This window comes from Melanerpes formicivorus, unplaced genomic scaffold (genome assembly GCF_026170545.1).
Source record: "Melanerpes formicivorus ecotype bairdi unplaced genomic scaffold, bMelFor1.0.p_v2 SCAF_58, whole genome shotgun sequence".
Taxonomy (NCBI): domain Eukaryota; kingdom Metazoa; phylum Chordata; class Aves; order Piciformes; family Picidae; genus Melanerpes; species Melanerpes formicivorus.
The window spans coordinates 3062375-3079094 of NW_027142410.1; the positions used below are offsets into that span (position 1 = coordinate 3062375).

Genomic DNA, 16720 nt, shown 5'->3' on the forward strand with positions numbered 1-16720 from the left:
TCTGCTGGCCACACTGCTTTTGATGCAGCCCAGGATGTGATTGGCCTTCTGGGCTGCAAGCACACACTGTTGGCTCATGTCCAGCTTCTCATACACCAGCATCCCAAGTCCTTTTCTGTAGGACTGCTCTCAATTTCACCATTTCCTAGCTTGTATTGATATCTAGGACCTCACACTTTGCCTTGTTTAATCTCATGAGATTCTCCTCAGCCCACCCCTCCAGCCTGTCTAAGTCCCTCTGGCTGGTACCCTGTTCTTCAGGCTTAAAACAACCTTATCATCTTTTAACCTCAATCACAAAATTCAACGTATCTTGTGGGTAAGAGACAGAAAAAGTGCAGGACATTCATGGAGCCTTTCAAGAGGCTATTTGTGAAGAACAGTCAGACATAAACAGGGTCTCTAACCACCCCACTTAACAGATGTGAGAGCATTCCCTGTGCAGAGTTGCTAACATCCCTCATTACACATGAAGGAACACAGTTCCTCCTTCTGTCTCTTTGTTTACACCCTCCCCCAGAAGCTATTCTTACAAAGGCAAACAATGCTCCAGGGCTTATCCTGCTGAAGGTATCACTGCTAGAGGCTGAAGAGCCTGAGAGACATGATGGATAGATTACCATTTCTTTACCAGTGCAGACACATCAACCCCATTAATAGATGAGAAGATATGCAGCACTCAAGGGGAAAAAAACCCGGACTGGCATGGACAATTACAATTATCCCCTGCAAAGCACAGAAATTTATCATGAAGAGAATTCTCCCAGAATAATTTCACTTTAGAGGCAGAATTAAACTATGCAGGCTGCATAGTACTCAATCACTTTGAGGCTCTCCACACCTACTTCCCAGTGAAAGAATTCCAGGGGATGCTGCCTGTGAGCCAGATGCATCTTCAGGAGGTATTTTAATCCCATTACCAGAGACTCTTGTCTGCTGAGAAGAATTCCTTCCTCTCCTATGGATGCCTGCATTACTTAGCTAGTCCAGGACTAGGTGCTCTCAGTTCTTGGCTTTGAAATAGTTTTCTCAAAACAGAGGGTTTTGGAGCAGGATTTTCAAAAGCATATGAGCACTGAGCCTTTCCACAACCTGCTCCTGAGCACGGCGGGAGGCACTCCAGATGAAACTACAAACAACTGATCCTTGGACCCCCTGCCTTGCTCCCATAGCAGTCCTCCACAAGAAGTCAGCAAAGGGCAGTAAGCAGCAGGCAGTCTGTTCCTCCACACTTTCAGTCTCACCTGTTCATGTCCTGCAAGACTAGAAAAATGCTGGGCAGATGCTGCTGAGCAGCAGCTCCTTTTGCTATTTACCCTTAGTGAGGTGAGTATTTATTTACTGACAGTTGGGATCTCTGGGGTTTCAATACCAGGCTCTATCTAACACTGTGTGTTCAAACTACCTACCTCACGTGCAGTTCAAGTTGGTCAGCCTTGGAATATGTGGGAAAGGAGGAACTTTTCTGATATTACAGTAACAGTTTCTTCCAATTTAATCACATAAAAAGCAGAGGAAACATTCTGTTGTTTTACCACAGTATAATTCAGTGAGCTGGGTGTCACCCTGAAACACTAGGAAAGAGATGTCCTTTCTTTACTGTCTTGTTTTAAATCCACCCAGCTGGCACTAAAAACCACCAAGCTGCTCTCATTCCCTCCTACCTACCTCTGGTGGAAGGGAGAAGATGCAACAGAAGGCTTGAAGGTCAAGACAAAGAACCTCACTTGCCCATAAAGAGCTCACTTGCCGGTTACAGTCATGAGCAAACTACAAGATTCAACTTGAAGAAACAAAATTAATTTCTCAATTAATTTAATGTAACCAAACCACCACTAATTTTCCAACCAAATCAGTGTAGGGAGAAATACAATGGGATCTTAAAAAAGAAACCCCAACAACCAACAACCTGTCCTCCACTCCTCTTCACTACTTTACTCCCGATTCTCTACCTCCTCCCCCTCAGAGGCACAAGGAAAGGGAGTTGGGGGTCAGTCTGTCCCACGTTGTTGCTGCTGCTCCTTCCTCCTCACAGGGAAAACTTCTCACAGTCCTCCCCTGATGCAATGTGGCTGGACAGATGGGCAGAATCCAAGGGCATGAAATTCAACACACCTTAATGCCGGGTTCTACACATTGGCCACAACAACCCCATGCAGTATTACAGGCTGGGGTCAGAGTGGCTGGAGAGCAGCCAGGCAGAAAGGTACCTGGGTTCATAATAGGCTGAACATGAGCCAGCAGTGTGCCCAGGTGGCCAAGAAGGCCAATGGCATCCTGGCCTGCATTAGGAATAGTGTGGCCAGCAGGAGCAGGGAAGTCATTGTGCCCCTGGACTCCGCACTGGTTAGGCCACACCTTGAGTCCTGTGTCCAGTTCTGGGCCCCTCAGTTTAGGAAAGATGTTGAGTTGCTGGAATCTGTCCAGGGAAGGGCAACAAAGCTGGGGAGGGGTTTGGAACACAGCCCTGTGAGGAGAGGCTGAGGGAGCTGGGGTTGTTTAGCCTGGAGAAGAGGAGGCTCAGGGGAGACCTTATTGCTGTCTACAACTACTTGAAGGGAGGTTGTAGCCAGGTGAGGGTTGGTCTCTTCTCCCAGGCAGCCAGCACCAGAACAAGGGGACACAGTCTTAAGCTGTGCCAGGGGAGGTTTAGACTGAAGGTGAGGAGAAAGTTCTTCACAGAAAGAGTAATTTGCCATTGGAATGTGCTGCCCAGGGAGGTGGTAGAGTCACCATCACTGGAGGTGTTTAAGAAGAGACTGGATGAGGCACTTAGTGCCATGGTTTAGCTGATTAGGTGGTTTTGGGTGATAGGTTGGACTTGATGATCTTGAAGATCTTTTCCAATCTGGTTAGTGCTATTCTATTCTATCCTATCCCAAAGTTCTCCTACCAACATGGGTCTTTTCTGTCAGCATGGGCTTCCCTCAGAGCCACAGCCTTCTTCAGGAGCAGCCACTTGCTCCACACTGGTGTCCTCCATGGGTCACAGGTGAGATTCTGCTGCACTGTTAACAGGCTGTAGGGGTTCAGCCTACCGTCTAACCATGAGCCACTGCTCCAGCACACTTCCCCTCCTCCTTCTTGCACTGACCTCAGTGGTTGTCCCTCTCAAGCCCCACTCCTCTGCAAAAACAACTCTATTTCCAAAACAAAAGAACTCACCCATCATGGTTTTCCCCTCTTAAATATGTCATCACAGAGGTGCTGGTTGCTTCAGCCTTGGTCAAAGTTGGGTCTGACTAGGAGCTGGGAGAGCCTCTCAATCCTTCTTACAGGAGATGTTTCGGGAGTCCTCCCTCTGTTACCAGAACCCCGACAGACACAAACCCAACACGTTTACTCACCACAATGCAATCCTGCTGGGGGTTATATCTTTGGCAAATAAAAACATTTATCCTAACTTCATAGCTACTGTACTGGCTCACGAATTCCAGTCTCTTACAGGCTACTTTCAGGCCCATAAAGTGTATTTCCAAGTGTGGACGAACATTGCTGTCACCACCTCACCTCCCTACCGAGCACAACAGCTCTGAGAGCCAACTTATCAACACCTGTTCAGATGTGGACCTTGGGTTTAAGACACTGAAAATTGCCTCACAGCTCAGCAGTCCAGTTCCACCTCCAGTCACAAGTATTCAAGTCTTGCCTCTGCAAGCCAGGCAAGCTACGTCCCCAAACAGCTGTCTCTTGCATCCACCCAACCAACCTACAGGCTACTGCAGAAACCAGTTGGTTACCCACCTTTCTCTAGCTTGCTGCCACAGCCTAATCACAGTCAGTTTATGCCTCTGGGTCCTCTAATAAAAAGTATATAAACTTAAATGGCTGTCCTTTCCTGAAGATTTATGGAAGGCTACACAACCCTCTCCTCAGCCCTCCTTTTCAGGCCTCCTAAAGACCCCAAGCCGCAGGTTTTCTTAGACAAAAATGCTCCACTGACCCCACTGGCAGCTCCTCTTAACCACTGTACCAGTTCAAAGGCAGCCCTGAATATGGCCATGCAAAATTTAAACTGTTCCAGTTTCTGTCTGTTGTTTCATCCACAGTGATACTAACATTTTGCTATCTCTCTTGTTAAGCATCTTGTGTCTCATCCTAGAGCTAAACTTGTTTTTACAGCTTCATGTATTGATGGCTTAATCACCTACCATCAACCAAAGCCTCGGGTCTTTCTCTTCCTCTGTCATTTAAACTACTGAGCTCACTGTTATTAGTCACTAAGTGCACTTTGTACTATTAAGTTCTCATTTCTGTAGCTCCATTCACTTTCAAGGCAATCCAATTCTTGTGCACTACCCTGATCTTTCTCTGCAATGACAAAGCTAATGTCACATCCTCTGCAAATTTATTCAGTGCACCTTCACAAAGCATCAGTGCAAACAGTATTAATAACCAGCCCCAGAAGGGGTTCTCAAGGAAGTCCATCAGTGTGACCTCTTTTGTGACAGAGTCCAGCTCTCAATCATGTTGGATTCTTTCCTTTTGCTAGATCTTCACCTGCTCTTTACCATATCTTGTTCTAATCCTAAGTCTTTAAATATTAACTAGATTTATGGTAGTTCCAACATCAGAACTGCCTTAGTGAAATGAATAGGTATTAGACCTGGAGCAAGTCCTTATTTGACCCTTTACTTAAAACTAAATACATAAAATCCTCAAGGACAGGTATCCAACCTGCTATGCTCCACTACAGTCCAGCTTTCCATGGCTTTCATTTTCCTTTCCTTCTGAGCACACAGCACAAACCTGTGCGCTGAATTCACACTGTGGTTGCCAACATAACATGACCTTCCCTGCAAGAAAACCTGCCACCTCACCTTAGCAACACAGCCCGAGAAGTCTGAATTCCTGGCTTTGTAGAAGCCTGGAAGGCCTACCTGCCTGCACAGCCCCTCATTATGAGCCAACAGAGCTTCCAGTTAGGCCTTTCTTTTTGTTTTTCATCTATTTTGTCAGCTTGTATTTCCAGTCTACTTATCTCATTTTCCCCAAGCACATGCTTTTCAAATGCTGTATTTGAGGCACAGCTGCTATTTCAACCTGTTTATATGATCCCTGTAGTACTTGGTTTCGAATGCCTCCATTGTACATGGGAGTAAAGACCCAGGGATTATAATGATCTCCGTGGTCTGTTTCTAACCACAGTTTTCTTTGCCAAATTAAAGCAGTGGGGGTGTTTTCACAAGTACAGTGATTTTTGATCCCTGCTGTTTGCTAGGCTACCCCCCATATAGTACTCTATCAATTGCTGAATCCTTTATTGAGCACTTCTCATCCTCTGTATTACTGCATCCGTAAACTACACAAGTATTTTTCATCTCTCTCCCTCACTTCTCAAGTAGAAGTCAACAAAACAGGCCAGCTTCAAGCCAAGAACTACTGAGATGGCATCTACTTGTCAGGATTTTCTCTCTCCCTTAGGATCTTCCAAGTAGATGTGCGGCAAACATCACAGCTGCAAGCCACTTGTGCTCTGATAGAGCCTCACTCATTCATGTGTTCTGATGTTAGAGCCTCAAAGCAAATTGTTCAGCTCAGTGAACACCTACACCTTCATGCAGAGTTTTCTAAGTCACTCTGGCTGTTATTGGTCTATAAAATGGCACAGTTGAGCACAGAACATATCAGGTGCCTTGCTCCAAAAAAAGCCAACCACAACCAACTGGTCCGTATGAGGCCTGCAATAATCACCAGCAGCATCAGTCACTCCAATCCAACAGCAGGAAACCTGCTGAAGCATTTCTGTCAAGCTACCAAAATAAATCTCTCATCACTACAGCCACTTTGTTTCATGTTTGTGTACAAAAAGTTTGCTTTTGTTGGCATTGTGTGTGATTGGTGCTGAGATACTAGTAAGGAGGTAAGAGTGCCTTAGTAACACAGTGAGCTAAGGAGGTTTCACAGGGATGCTGCAGGAGTACTGCAGGGCTTCCATAACACAGCAGGAAACTGTTCCTGCCATGTCTTCAGTCAGCAAAGTGCTGAGAAGAGACATGCCCCTTATCTTGGGGCTACTGAGAGTGCCAGAAGGCATACCTAATGGGGGATGTGGCAAGCCAGAACAGCCAAACCAGCATTCAACCAAAGCATCCAGCCTCAGAGGGACTTCATTTCCCCAGGTTCTCATTCAAGTTCATCTCAAGAGCCGTATCAGGAGACTAGATCTTTTGCATTTCTCTACACTGAAAATAACTTAGAATAACTCTTGAAGTGGAAAAGAAGAGAGCCATTATTCCTGAATAATACTTCTGCTTAGAAAGTACAGCAACTATTCTTGAAGAAAGCCACTTATCCTGGAAGAGAGTGATTATAGCTTATTCCATAATAATATCTTGTAGAACTTCATGTATAAATAAGGCCTTGATGAAAGATTATGTTTAAAAGAACAAGAGGGCTGTTTGAAGAGTGCTGGCATTTTGTGCTACTGAAATTATTCTGATCTGAATCCCGACCACAGATCTCACCAGAAGGCTGTACTGAATTAGTCACTATTATAGTTGCATGTATTTATTCTGATTTAAGGTAGTAGTTCTACACTGACCATATGATTCTCCTCAAGCACCACATGCCTGATCTCATGCACAGCAGATGGAGTCCACATGCATGTGCTAAGATCACCAGCAGTGCTGCAAGTTTCTAGCTGCCAGCTTTTGACATGCAAGGAATTGAAACATAACCCAAAAGAATACCAAGGTGGTTTAGTGCCATAAATGAGTGAATCAAAGAAATAAACCCCTGCAGCACAAAATAAAGACTACTCCAAAAGAAGCACTTACACAGCACAGTGGAGAAAAGGGTCTCAACCAAGTATGGTGTAGAGACTCCCTAAGAATGCCAAAAGCATTGCCAGGGTTTCACTGCACAGACAGTCATCATCTGTGTCACATCACAATGAATTGGCTTGTGTTTAATCACAAGCTTACAAAGGGACAGTTATATCCTTCATGGCATCACATAAATAAAAGAGAGCTGAAGTCTCACCACATGTCACACCACTAGATTTTCCAGTGAAGACCAAAATAATTCACAGACTTGCTCAAAATCATGACAGAAGTCTTTGCAGTTAGGTACAGCATCCAAGTATGGGATTCTACAAGTATTTGTTATCTCCAGGTCAGCAGCTTATTACCTGGGACAGGCTTGAGAAGTGGGCCCAAGCCAACCTTGAGAAGTTCAAAAAGGCCAAGTGCAAGGTCCTACACCTGGGTCAGGGCAATCCCAAGCACAAATATAGGCTGGGTAAGGAGTGGCTTGAGAGCAGTCTGGAGGAGGAGAACTTGGGGGTGTCAGGTGATGAAAAACTTAACGTGAGCTGGCAATGTGCACTTGCAGTCCAAAAGGCCAGCGGTGCCCTGGGCTGCATCAAAGGAAGTGTGGCCAGCAGGACAAGGGGGGGGATTCTGCCCTTCTGCTCTCTTGAGAGCCCACCTGGAGTACTGTGTCCAGTTCTGGTGGCCCCAGCCTAAAAGGGACATCAAACTGTTAGAGCAAGTCCAGGAGGGCCATGAAGATGATCAGAGAGCTGGATCACCTCTCACATGGAGACAGGCTATGAGAGTTGAGGCTGTCCAGCCTGGAAAAAAGAAGGCTCCAGCAAGACCTTATCCCAGCCTTCCAGTACCTGAAGGGAGCCTATAAGAGAGCCAGGAAGGGACTTTTTTACAAGGGCTTGTAGTCATCAGATGAGAGGGAATGGATTGAAGCTTGAGAAGAATAGACTTAGACTAGATATTAGGAAGAAATTATTACAAGTGAGGGTGGTGAGACACTGCAACAGGTTGCCCAGGAGGTCATGAATGCCCCATAACTGGAGGTGTTCAAGGCCAGGCTGGATGAGGCCTTGAGTGACCTAGTCTAATGGAAGGTGTGCCTGCCCATGGCGGGGGGGGAGTTGGGACTAGATGATTTTCAAGGTCTCTTCCAACTTAAACTGTTCTATGACTCTGTGGTTGGTGGACTCCAAGGGATCCATGAAGGCTGAGAAGAGTAAGCATGTCGCTATCAGCCAAACTTGCTGCTCTTACTGGCAGCTTTCAGAAGGCCATAAATCCACCAGAGAGCCTGAAAAACCCTGCACTAGGCATATGTGAAACAAAGGATCTAGAAAAATATGAGACATCAAATGAGCTAGTAAGATGCACTTAAAGCAGCCTCACAAGTTTATCACCAGCAAAATGAACAGCGATTGTAAGGCACCCAGGTAAACACAGGAGCAGTCAAAAAGGAGTATTAGGAGTTGGGGTTTATGGGTCCCTCAAAGAACAATGCCCAAGGCAGTGAAAAGCCATCTTAGCCCCACTGGTCCAAGAACAGAATGGCCAAAGTAGTTACACCTCCTTGTAAAGCGAGCACTTACTCGGGTCGGCAAATCACCAGGTCCCCTTTGTTGGTGCCGTAGGCCAGTCCCAGGCCGGGCTCAGGCAGCCAGCGAGCAGAGTTGATGCTGACATGTCTTCTCTGGTCGGCAGGCATCGGGTACAGGACGTTGAAAACTCTCTGAAACAATAACAGGAGATTACTTGACAGGACAATGCAAGGCAAAAGAGCCAAGGAGGCTTAAACAAACAGTCAGTCTCCCTGCAGCGGCGCAGCTGGCCAAGGAGATGTCACTTTGCAGGACGTTGCAAGAAACTGCTAATCCAGCAGCCAGAGTAAGCAGCTGCTAGCAACACACTTGCATGTGCCCTGAGGTGTTTAATAGACTGACTAGCACACAGCTGCAGAAGAGAAGTTCTGTCCCCAGGAGAATCTGCATGTCAGTCCGTGGGCTGCACGGTCCTTCTGTTCACACTAACTGAACACAGCCATGGGGACAAGCAGCACAGCCCTTCAAAAGCAGGACAGTTGGGACTCTTCTGCCCTTCATCTCTTCACTAAGGTAGAGCAGGAAACTGGCAAGTCCAAGCATCAAAACTTCATTGTTCCTATCCAGCAACCCAAACTTTATGAAAAAAATAATGTATCCTTCTTTCCTACTTGAAACATTTAGACATGCTTTAAAATGTTCCAGAGTTTGACAGTGCACAACAGAACCTAAAAATCCAGAGATTATGAGAATAGCACAAGTAAGAAATCCCTCAGTTCAGGTCCCCTTCCAACATCATTCATTCTACCTGCAGCAAGGGAAGAAGCTGAAGAGCTGCTTGGACTGCAGGCAGTTAGCATGGATGCAAGACAGTGCTTCCCAAATTTTTCAATTTCAAGTGGATTTTAGCACCTAATAACTGGAATCACAGAATCAGTAAGGTTGGAAAAGACCTCAGAGATCATCAAGTCCAACCTGTCACCCAACACCTCACGACTACTAAACCATGGCACCAAGTGCCACATCCAATCCTTTTTTGAACACCTCCAGGGATGGGGACTCCACCACCTTCCTGGGCAGCACATTCCAAAGGCCAATCTCTCTTGCTGTCAAGAGCTTTCTCCTCACTGCCAGCCTAAACCTCCCCTGGCACAGCTTGAGACTGTGTCCTCTTGTTCCGATGCTGGTTGCCTGGGAGAAGAGACCAACCCCCACCAGGCTACAACCTCCCTTCAGGGAGTTGGAGACAGCAATAAGGTCTCCCCTGAGCCTCCTCTTCTCCAGGCTAAACAACCCCAGCTACCTCAGCCTCTCCTCACAGGGCTGGGCTCCAGACCTCTCCCCAGCCTTGTTGCCCTTCTCTGGACACATTCAAGAGTCTCAATGTCCTTCTGAAATTGAGGGGCCCAGAACTGGACACAGGACTCAAGGGGTGGCCTAACCAGTGCTGAGTACAGGGCACAGTGACCTCCCTGCTCCTGCTGGCCACACTATTCTTGATACAGGCCAGGATGCCATCAGCCCTCTTGGCCACCTGAGCACACTGCTGGCTCATGTTCAGATGGCTGTCAACCATGACTCCCAGGTCCCTTTCTGCCTGGCTGCTCTCCAGCCACTCTGTCCCCAGCCTGTAGCACTGCATGGGTTTTTTGTGACCAAAGTGCAGCACTGTACACAAACTGGCAAGCAGCATGTTAAGCTTTTTTAACACTGAGCTCTGAGCTAAGTTCTTTTTCTCCCCAGCCTCATTGCCCTTCTCTGAACACATTCAAGAGTCTCAATGTCCTTCTTAAATTGAAGGGCCCAGAACTGGACATAGGACTCAAGGTGTGGCCTAACCAGCGCAGGTGAACAGAAACCCTGTGCACACAAAGGGCCCACAGCAAGCTCTGCTCTCTGCTATCTTGGTTTCTGAAGCCAATGAGCTTGAAAAGCAAGAACAACAAAGCGGAAAAAATTATACCTACATAGACATTCTCTTTCTACGCCAAGAAGCTAATGTCTTTTGTACAGCACAATGCCTCCCCTGCTCCCTGCCATCCAGCAACCAGAACTGGGTCCACTGACCACACTCCATTTAGCCAGGAACAACAATACAAGTAGACCATAAAAACAAAGGCTCAGGAAGTGAAAAATGGGGTCATGAGTTGGTCTGACTACTGAGATAAACAGGAAGAAGCTTCTTCACTGTAATGGGCCATCAGAGCATGTTCCATCACAGCTTCAGAAGGGCAGGACTTGAAGACTTCACTTACAAGTCCAAATCCTTAACAGAAGTCGTTCAGAAATTCACCTAGAATTTAAATCACTGCAGGTAACAGACTTCAAATCCAGATTTCCAGTGAGGCAAATCCCAGGTGAAAGATATGTTTTTATTACATTTTCTGGTGAGCAACCATCCATCCCTCAACCTTTCTTCCAGAACAAGAGGGTCAGAAAGAACGGAAAGGAACGAGGATGTTTACCTCAATGTTTAACAGCAAGGCAGGAGTTCAGGACGAGTGGTCTCCGGAGCTGGGCGTTGGGGTCGGGGAGCAGAGTAATACCCTGGAAATCCATGAGGAGTTAGTTCGGGACCTGCTGAGCCACTTGGATATCCACAAGTCCATGGGACCAGATGGGATCCATCCTAGGGTGCTGAGAGAGCTGGCGGATGTGCTAGCTAGGCCACTCTCCATCATTTTCCTCCAGTCCTGGCTCACTGGTGAGGTCCCAGATGACTGGAAACTGGCCAACGTGGTCCCCATCCACAAGAAGGGTCGGATGGAGGAACCTGGAAACTACAGGCCAGTCAGCCTGACCTCAGTGCCAGGGAAAGTGATGGAGCAGATTATCCTGGCAGCAATAACTGCGCACCTGAAGGATGGCCAAGGGCTCAGGTCCAGCCAACATGGATTCAGGAAGGGCAGATCCTGCCTCTCCAACCTGATCTCTTTCTATGATCAGGTGACCCGCCTGGTGGATGTGGGGAGGCCTGTGGATGTGGTCTACCTAGACTTCAGCAAGGCCTTTGACACCGTCCCCCACAGCAAACTGCTGACTAAGCTGTCAGCCTGTGGATTGGACCACTACACTCTGTGCTGGGTTAGGAACTGGCTGGAGGGCCGGGCCCAGAGAGTGGTAGTGAACGGTGCCGCATCCAGCTGGAGGCCAGTCACCAGTGGTGTCCCCCAGGGATCAGTGCTGGGCCCTGTCCTCTTCAACATATTCGTTGATGATCTGGATGAAGGGGTAGAGTCAGTCATCAGCAAGTTTGCAGATGACACAAAGTTAGGGGCAGATGTTAGTCAATTAGAGGGTAGAAAGGCTCTGCAGAGGGACCTCGACCGACTGGACAGATGGGCAGAGTCCAATGGGATGGCTTTCAACAAGTCCAAGTGCCGAGTGCTGCACTTTGGCTATGGCAATCCCATGCAGAGCTATAGGCTGGGGTCGGAGTGGCTGAGAGCTCCCAGACAGAGAGGGACCTGGGGGTGCTGATCGACAGCCACCTGAATATGAGCCAGCAGTGTGCTCAGGTGGCCAGGAGGGCCAATAGCATTCTGGCCTGCATTAGGAATAGTGTGGCCAGCAGGAGCAGGGAGGTCATAGTGCCCCTGTACTCTGCTCTGGTTAGGCCGCACCTTGAGTACTGTGTCCAGTTCTGGGCTCCTCAGTTTAAGAAGGACATTGAGACACTTGAACGTGTCCAGAGAAGGGCAACAAGGCTGGTGAGAGGCCTTGAACACAAGCCCTATGAGGAGAGGCTGAGGGAGCTGGGATTGTTTAGCCTGGAGAAGAGGAGGCTCAGGGGTGACCTTATTGCCCTCTACAACTACCTGAAGGGTGGTTGTAGCCAGGAGGGAGTTGGCCTCTTCTCCCAGGCAACCAGCACCAGAACAAGGGGACACAGTCTCAAGCTGCGCCAGGGGAGGTTCAGACTCGAGGTGAGGAGGAAGTTCTTCACCGAGCGAGTCATTCGGCATTGGAATGGGTTACCCAGGGAGGTGGTTGAGTCATCGACCCTGGAGGCGTTCAAGGGGAGATTGGACGTGGCACTTGGTGCCATGGTCTAGTCATGGGGTCTGCGGTGTCAGGTTGGACTCGATGATCCTCGAGGTCCTTTCCAACCTGGGTGATACTGTGATACTGTGATACTGTGATACTGTGCCAGGACAACAGGATATAGGTAGATGGGAATGCAGATGAACTATTACAGCACTGCTGAGGTGGCCCAAAGTAATAATTAGAATTCATTAGAGTGGGACTCATCAGCTAGCAAAACAAACTGGGGCTGTTTTTCATTGTAGTTCTACTGCCCACCTCACATCTTGTCTGTTTGACAATCTAACTTGAGATGTCCAAGGCAAGGACCACTTAACTTGTCTGCCCTCCAATAGCTAGTACCCAGAACCTTCATCTGGACCATTGTAACACAAAGTAAGTCAGAACAAAACAATATAGCTACCTCATTTCCCATCATCACTAACACATTTAACCTGTCGTCTGAGGAGGCCACATCAGAAGAGAAAATACCCTTAGGGATTTCAGTGTATGACAGAAGCTGGTCACTCTTTGCCCTGGCTATCCCTCAGCGGCCAGTGTACTCAGAGAAGGTTGGTGTTTGGATGGAAGGAACAGGCTCTTAGTGGCTTATCTAGCTCTTCCCTCCTTGCACTGCTTGCTGGGGAAGGGGAGGCAGGAGAAGAAAAAGAAGAGGGGGAAAAAAATCTTGAGAATCAAATGTACGATGGTAACACCTGTTACCATGGAGATCATGGAGCACTCCGAGATAGGAAGACTGAATTTTGAGGAGGAGGAGGAGGAAGAGGGAGAAAGGGAGTGGTCCACCAGAGCTGGGAGCATAAATGTATAAAATAAGCATCCCAAATCCCTCAAGAACTGCAAGGCTTTTCCATCAGCAAGTCTCTTTCAGCAAGTCAGAAACAAATGGTTTCTGTTCTCTGAACGATGGCTTCGCAAGGCACTGCAGCCAGAGAAGCTGCCTTCCCGGGCTAGTCACAAGCTCTCCTCTGCTGACAGGTCAGTTTGCACAATCCCATGGCCTCCACAAGTGGCCATGCCAAGGCAAAAGCCTTGCATCCCTGAGCATCCAGGTGCTTTGCAGTAAATGGAACACCATGGAAAGTGCTGGGCCAAGGACGTGGGTCTGGATCTGACAATCTGCGAAAGTGCTGGCCGAGGGCAAAATCTCAGAGACAAGACGGCTTAAGAAGTCTGTGTAAGAAGAGCTGCTTCATCACTCCACTCCATTCACTTCTCAACAGCTTGCCACGCCAAGGAGCTTCCCTCCCCTGCTGCTTCCCCCTCCCACGCTAATGGGACAACTCCATGCAGTGTTAGGGGTGATGACATCCATGCGTGGTAATTAGTACAGAGAGAGAGAAAGCAGCTGCGCTGCCATAATCACCACTCGCAGCAGTAACCAGGACCCAGCTAATCAATCTCATGTAGTCACACAGACAGGCTGTTGCGATTGCATCCATTAGCAAGACCCCCTACTCTATCCACAGAGTGGGGAAGAAAAGAAGTTCCTTCAACATCAGCAGGTCCCTCTCTTCAAAGAGGGTCAGAAGCCTGCCAGGAAGCATTATTCTCCAAAGACTGCAGATAATTCCTTTCAGGTTTTTGGTGGTGATGTTTTTCAGTTGGTTTTTTGGGGGGTGATTTGTTTGTTTTTAATGTATTTTGTGTGTGTGTCTCATTGCTGTATCTCAGGTATTTCAACCACACGTAGCCAGCTTGAGTGCATGGCTCTCTGTGGACAGAAAGTGACTGTACCTCTTTGCCAGCGGGACTGTCCGTGCTTTGTAGCTCTGGACTTCTAGGAATAATATTCAAGTTATTACAGGAATCCTACACTAACCTGTGATTCTCCACCTTCTAGGTCAAGAGACTGCTCCCAGCCCTCAAGCAATTTTAACCTAGCAATACAATGCATGAAGCTGATAATTAGCCAGTTCATTAGGGCTGATCCACAGACTAGTTGCAGGCCACACATAATAGCCATGCTGAGAGCTGAAGGTTCAGGAACCAGTTTAGAACCACTGTTGTAAATGTCTACTGATCTTTAAGGTACCCACTACAGGCTGCCACAGCCTCCAGAGAGGCTTTTGGATTTTTTACTAGGGTGGCATTTTAATTTAGGAGAGAGATTCACCTTGCATCACACTTTATCAGCCTTTAATCACTGCCAGCAGCCACAGCAAGCTTCCAGGATCGTCAACATTACCTATGTCAAACTTGTTTCCAGCATCACTACACTACTAATTCAACAATAACATAGTCACACCATTAGATGTGGTGATGCAGCATTTTATGAAGTTGGCAGCTGCATTTGTTTCCAGGTGCTGTTCTGAAATAGAATGTTGAAGGATACATTTCTCTAACTACAAACACTGCGAAGTCTGAGCAGTGGGAGCTTCAGAACATCCCCATGGAAGCCTAAGTATAAACAGGCAATGGCAAGTATAGCAAGCTGTTCTCTTCTTAGCAACAACATACATATAAATGTCATTTCAGTAGACACAAAAAAGGTCCTGGCCCTTCCCTTTAGGGCCACACCCAGCCTGGACTACACAGAACAGTTGCTTGACCTGTGTTTGTAGAAAATCCTGCCTCTGGTGATCTCCCCATGCTTCGCAGGAGATTCCAGAAGTGTTCTGTCATTTCAGGGACTCCATCTCTCCTCTGAGGTCAGAGGATGTCAGCAAGATAAAAAGTCTTCTCCTAGAAATACCAAAGCTGTCTAGATAGCTAAGCTTCCACACAAAAGATGACTCTCATCCAAAGGGAAAGCAACGCTCCCTATAGGAACAGCTGATTGCTTCCATTCTACATCCCTGTAACATGAAGTGTGAGAATAGATTTGGTTGAGTAATTTATGTCTGCACTTCTCTGTTTTCAAAGACAGCACTAGAAATAACTACTTATCTCTTTGGTGTGCCTTTTCCATCCTCCCTGAACAGGAGTGGGCACATACATCATCTGCTGAACTCCCTAAAGCTCATTTCATCACTTCACAGTCAGTTCTTCAACACTGAATTCAGCAGGGGAGGATGGCTCAGAGAAAGCAGAGCTAGAAGGCATGAGGGGACAAAAAAAAAATAAAGAGAAAATAGTCCCTCAAAGTATTCGGGAAAGAAGCTGCATGTGGAGTGCACAGGCAACCTCAAGTCCACTGGTGCTGCTCACCCTCCAGCTTGTCAACGCTGGCACATCAGTACTGTAGCACCTGTCACAGCCAATGCTGAGGTATTAAACTTCAGTACTGACTCAGGGCAGAGAGCCAGGAGAGGCTGCATGACAATGAACAGCCTCAAGGAATCTTTCCTGATGATCTCTTTCTCACTGTCAAGCTGCTGTACTTATGTGGGAAAAAGGGGGCCCTGGGCACAACACATAAGCACTGAGCTAGACAGTTAATTTGTACCTGCCCTGGAGGAGTAAGAAAACTTTTTGCTAAATGCTTCTGCTCTGCAAAGTCCTAATTACTGACCCAGTGCTTCCCTCCTTCCCTGCCACTCTGTCCCAGAGAAGCTGCTGCTGTAATAATACTCTTCAAATTCCAGCCTTTCCCTCCATTTCTGCACTGTGCCAACATTAAAAAGCTGGACAGGGCAATTGCCAGGATCCTGTCAGTTATCAAAGCAGCAGCAGGCTGCCCCGAGCCTGTGCTGCTGCTGCCAGTTGGCAGCTTGGTCCAAGCAGCACAAAGCAAGGCACCACATCGTCTCCACAGCCATCTCTTTCCACAAGGCCATCCCACCTCTAAGGAGAGCAATGAAAAGCAGGGGACTGCTCAGCACTGCTTGTTTGGCAGAGTGGGACCTTTCTTCTCCTCTCTGGCACTGAAGAAACAAAAAACATGTTTTGAACCTGGAGAAGAGAAAGTTGGCACAAGCCAGTAGGGAGACTCAGCAGGAACTCTTGCTTTTTATCTTTTTTAATTCAATAGAGACATTTCAGCTCTCAGTCAGAGGCATTGCCTTCCAAGATGCCAGTAAATTTCAAGCCATTATCTTCACTTAGCCCATGCAAGTTAGGATGTTAGATCTGCCTTCATAGAGGCTTCACGGGGAGGGTGTGCAGATGTTCTCGTTTGCATGGGGAAATCTTGACACCCTGACAGGTAAAGGGCTAGGAAGGGCCAGAGCAGATGGGGTGGATTTATCACGTACCAGCTTAAAATGTCATTATTAATTTTCAACTAAATTTATGCTGTCACCAGAGGCTGACCAACCATAAAAACACACAGGAAGAGAAACATTCACTGTGCTGACCCCAACAGAAACTTCTTACTGGGAGGATGGGTAAAATCCACAGTTTCACAGCTCCTCTGGCCTGGTTTGCCAAGAAAACAGCTTCACAAAGGAGTGCTGATCTCTGCTGGAGAGGTAGAGCTGTACTAGC

General features: G+C 47.4%; 1 protein-coding gene across 3 annotated transcripts in view; it reads right to left on the reverse strand.

The window, feature by feature from the left end:
* Positions 1–16720, reverse strand: part of AMBRA1 (autophagy and beclin 1 regulator 1) — a 186276-nt gene that overhangs the window by 30281 nt on the left and 139275 nt on the right. For all 3 annotated transcript variants that reach the window (XM_068161498.1, XM_068161500.1, XM_068161501.1), the window contains one exon: positions 8360–8499. In XM_068161498.1, coding sequence (XP_068017599.1) covers positions 8360–8499 — 140 coding nt within the window. The remainder of the gene's footprint in view (positions 1–8359; positions 8500–16720) is intronic.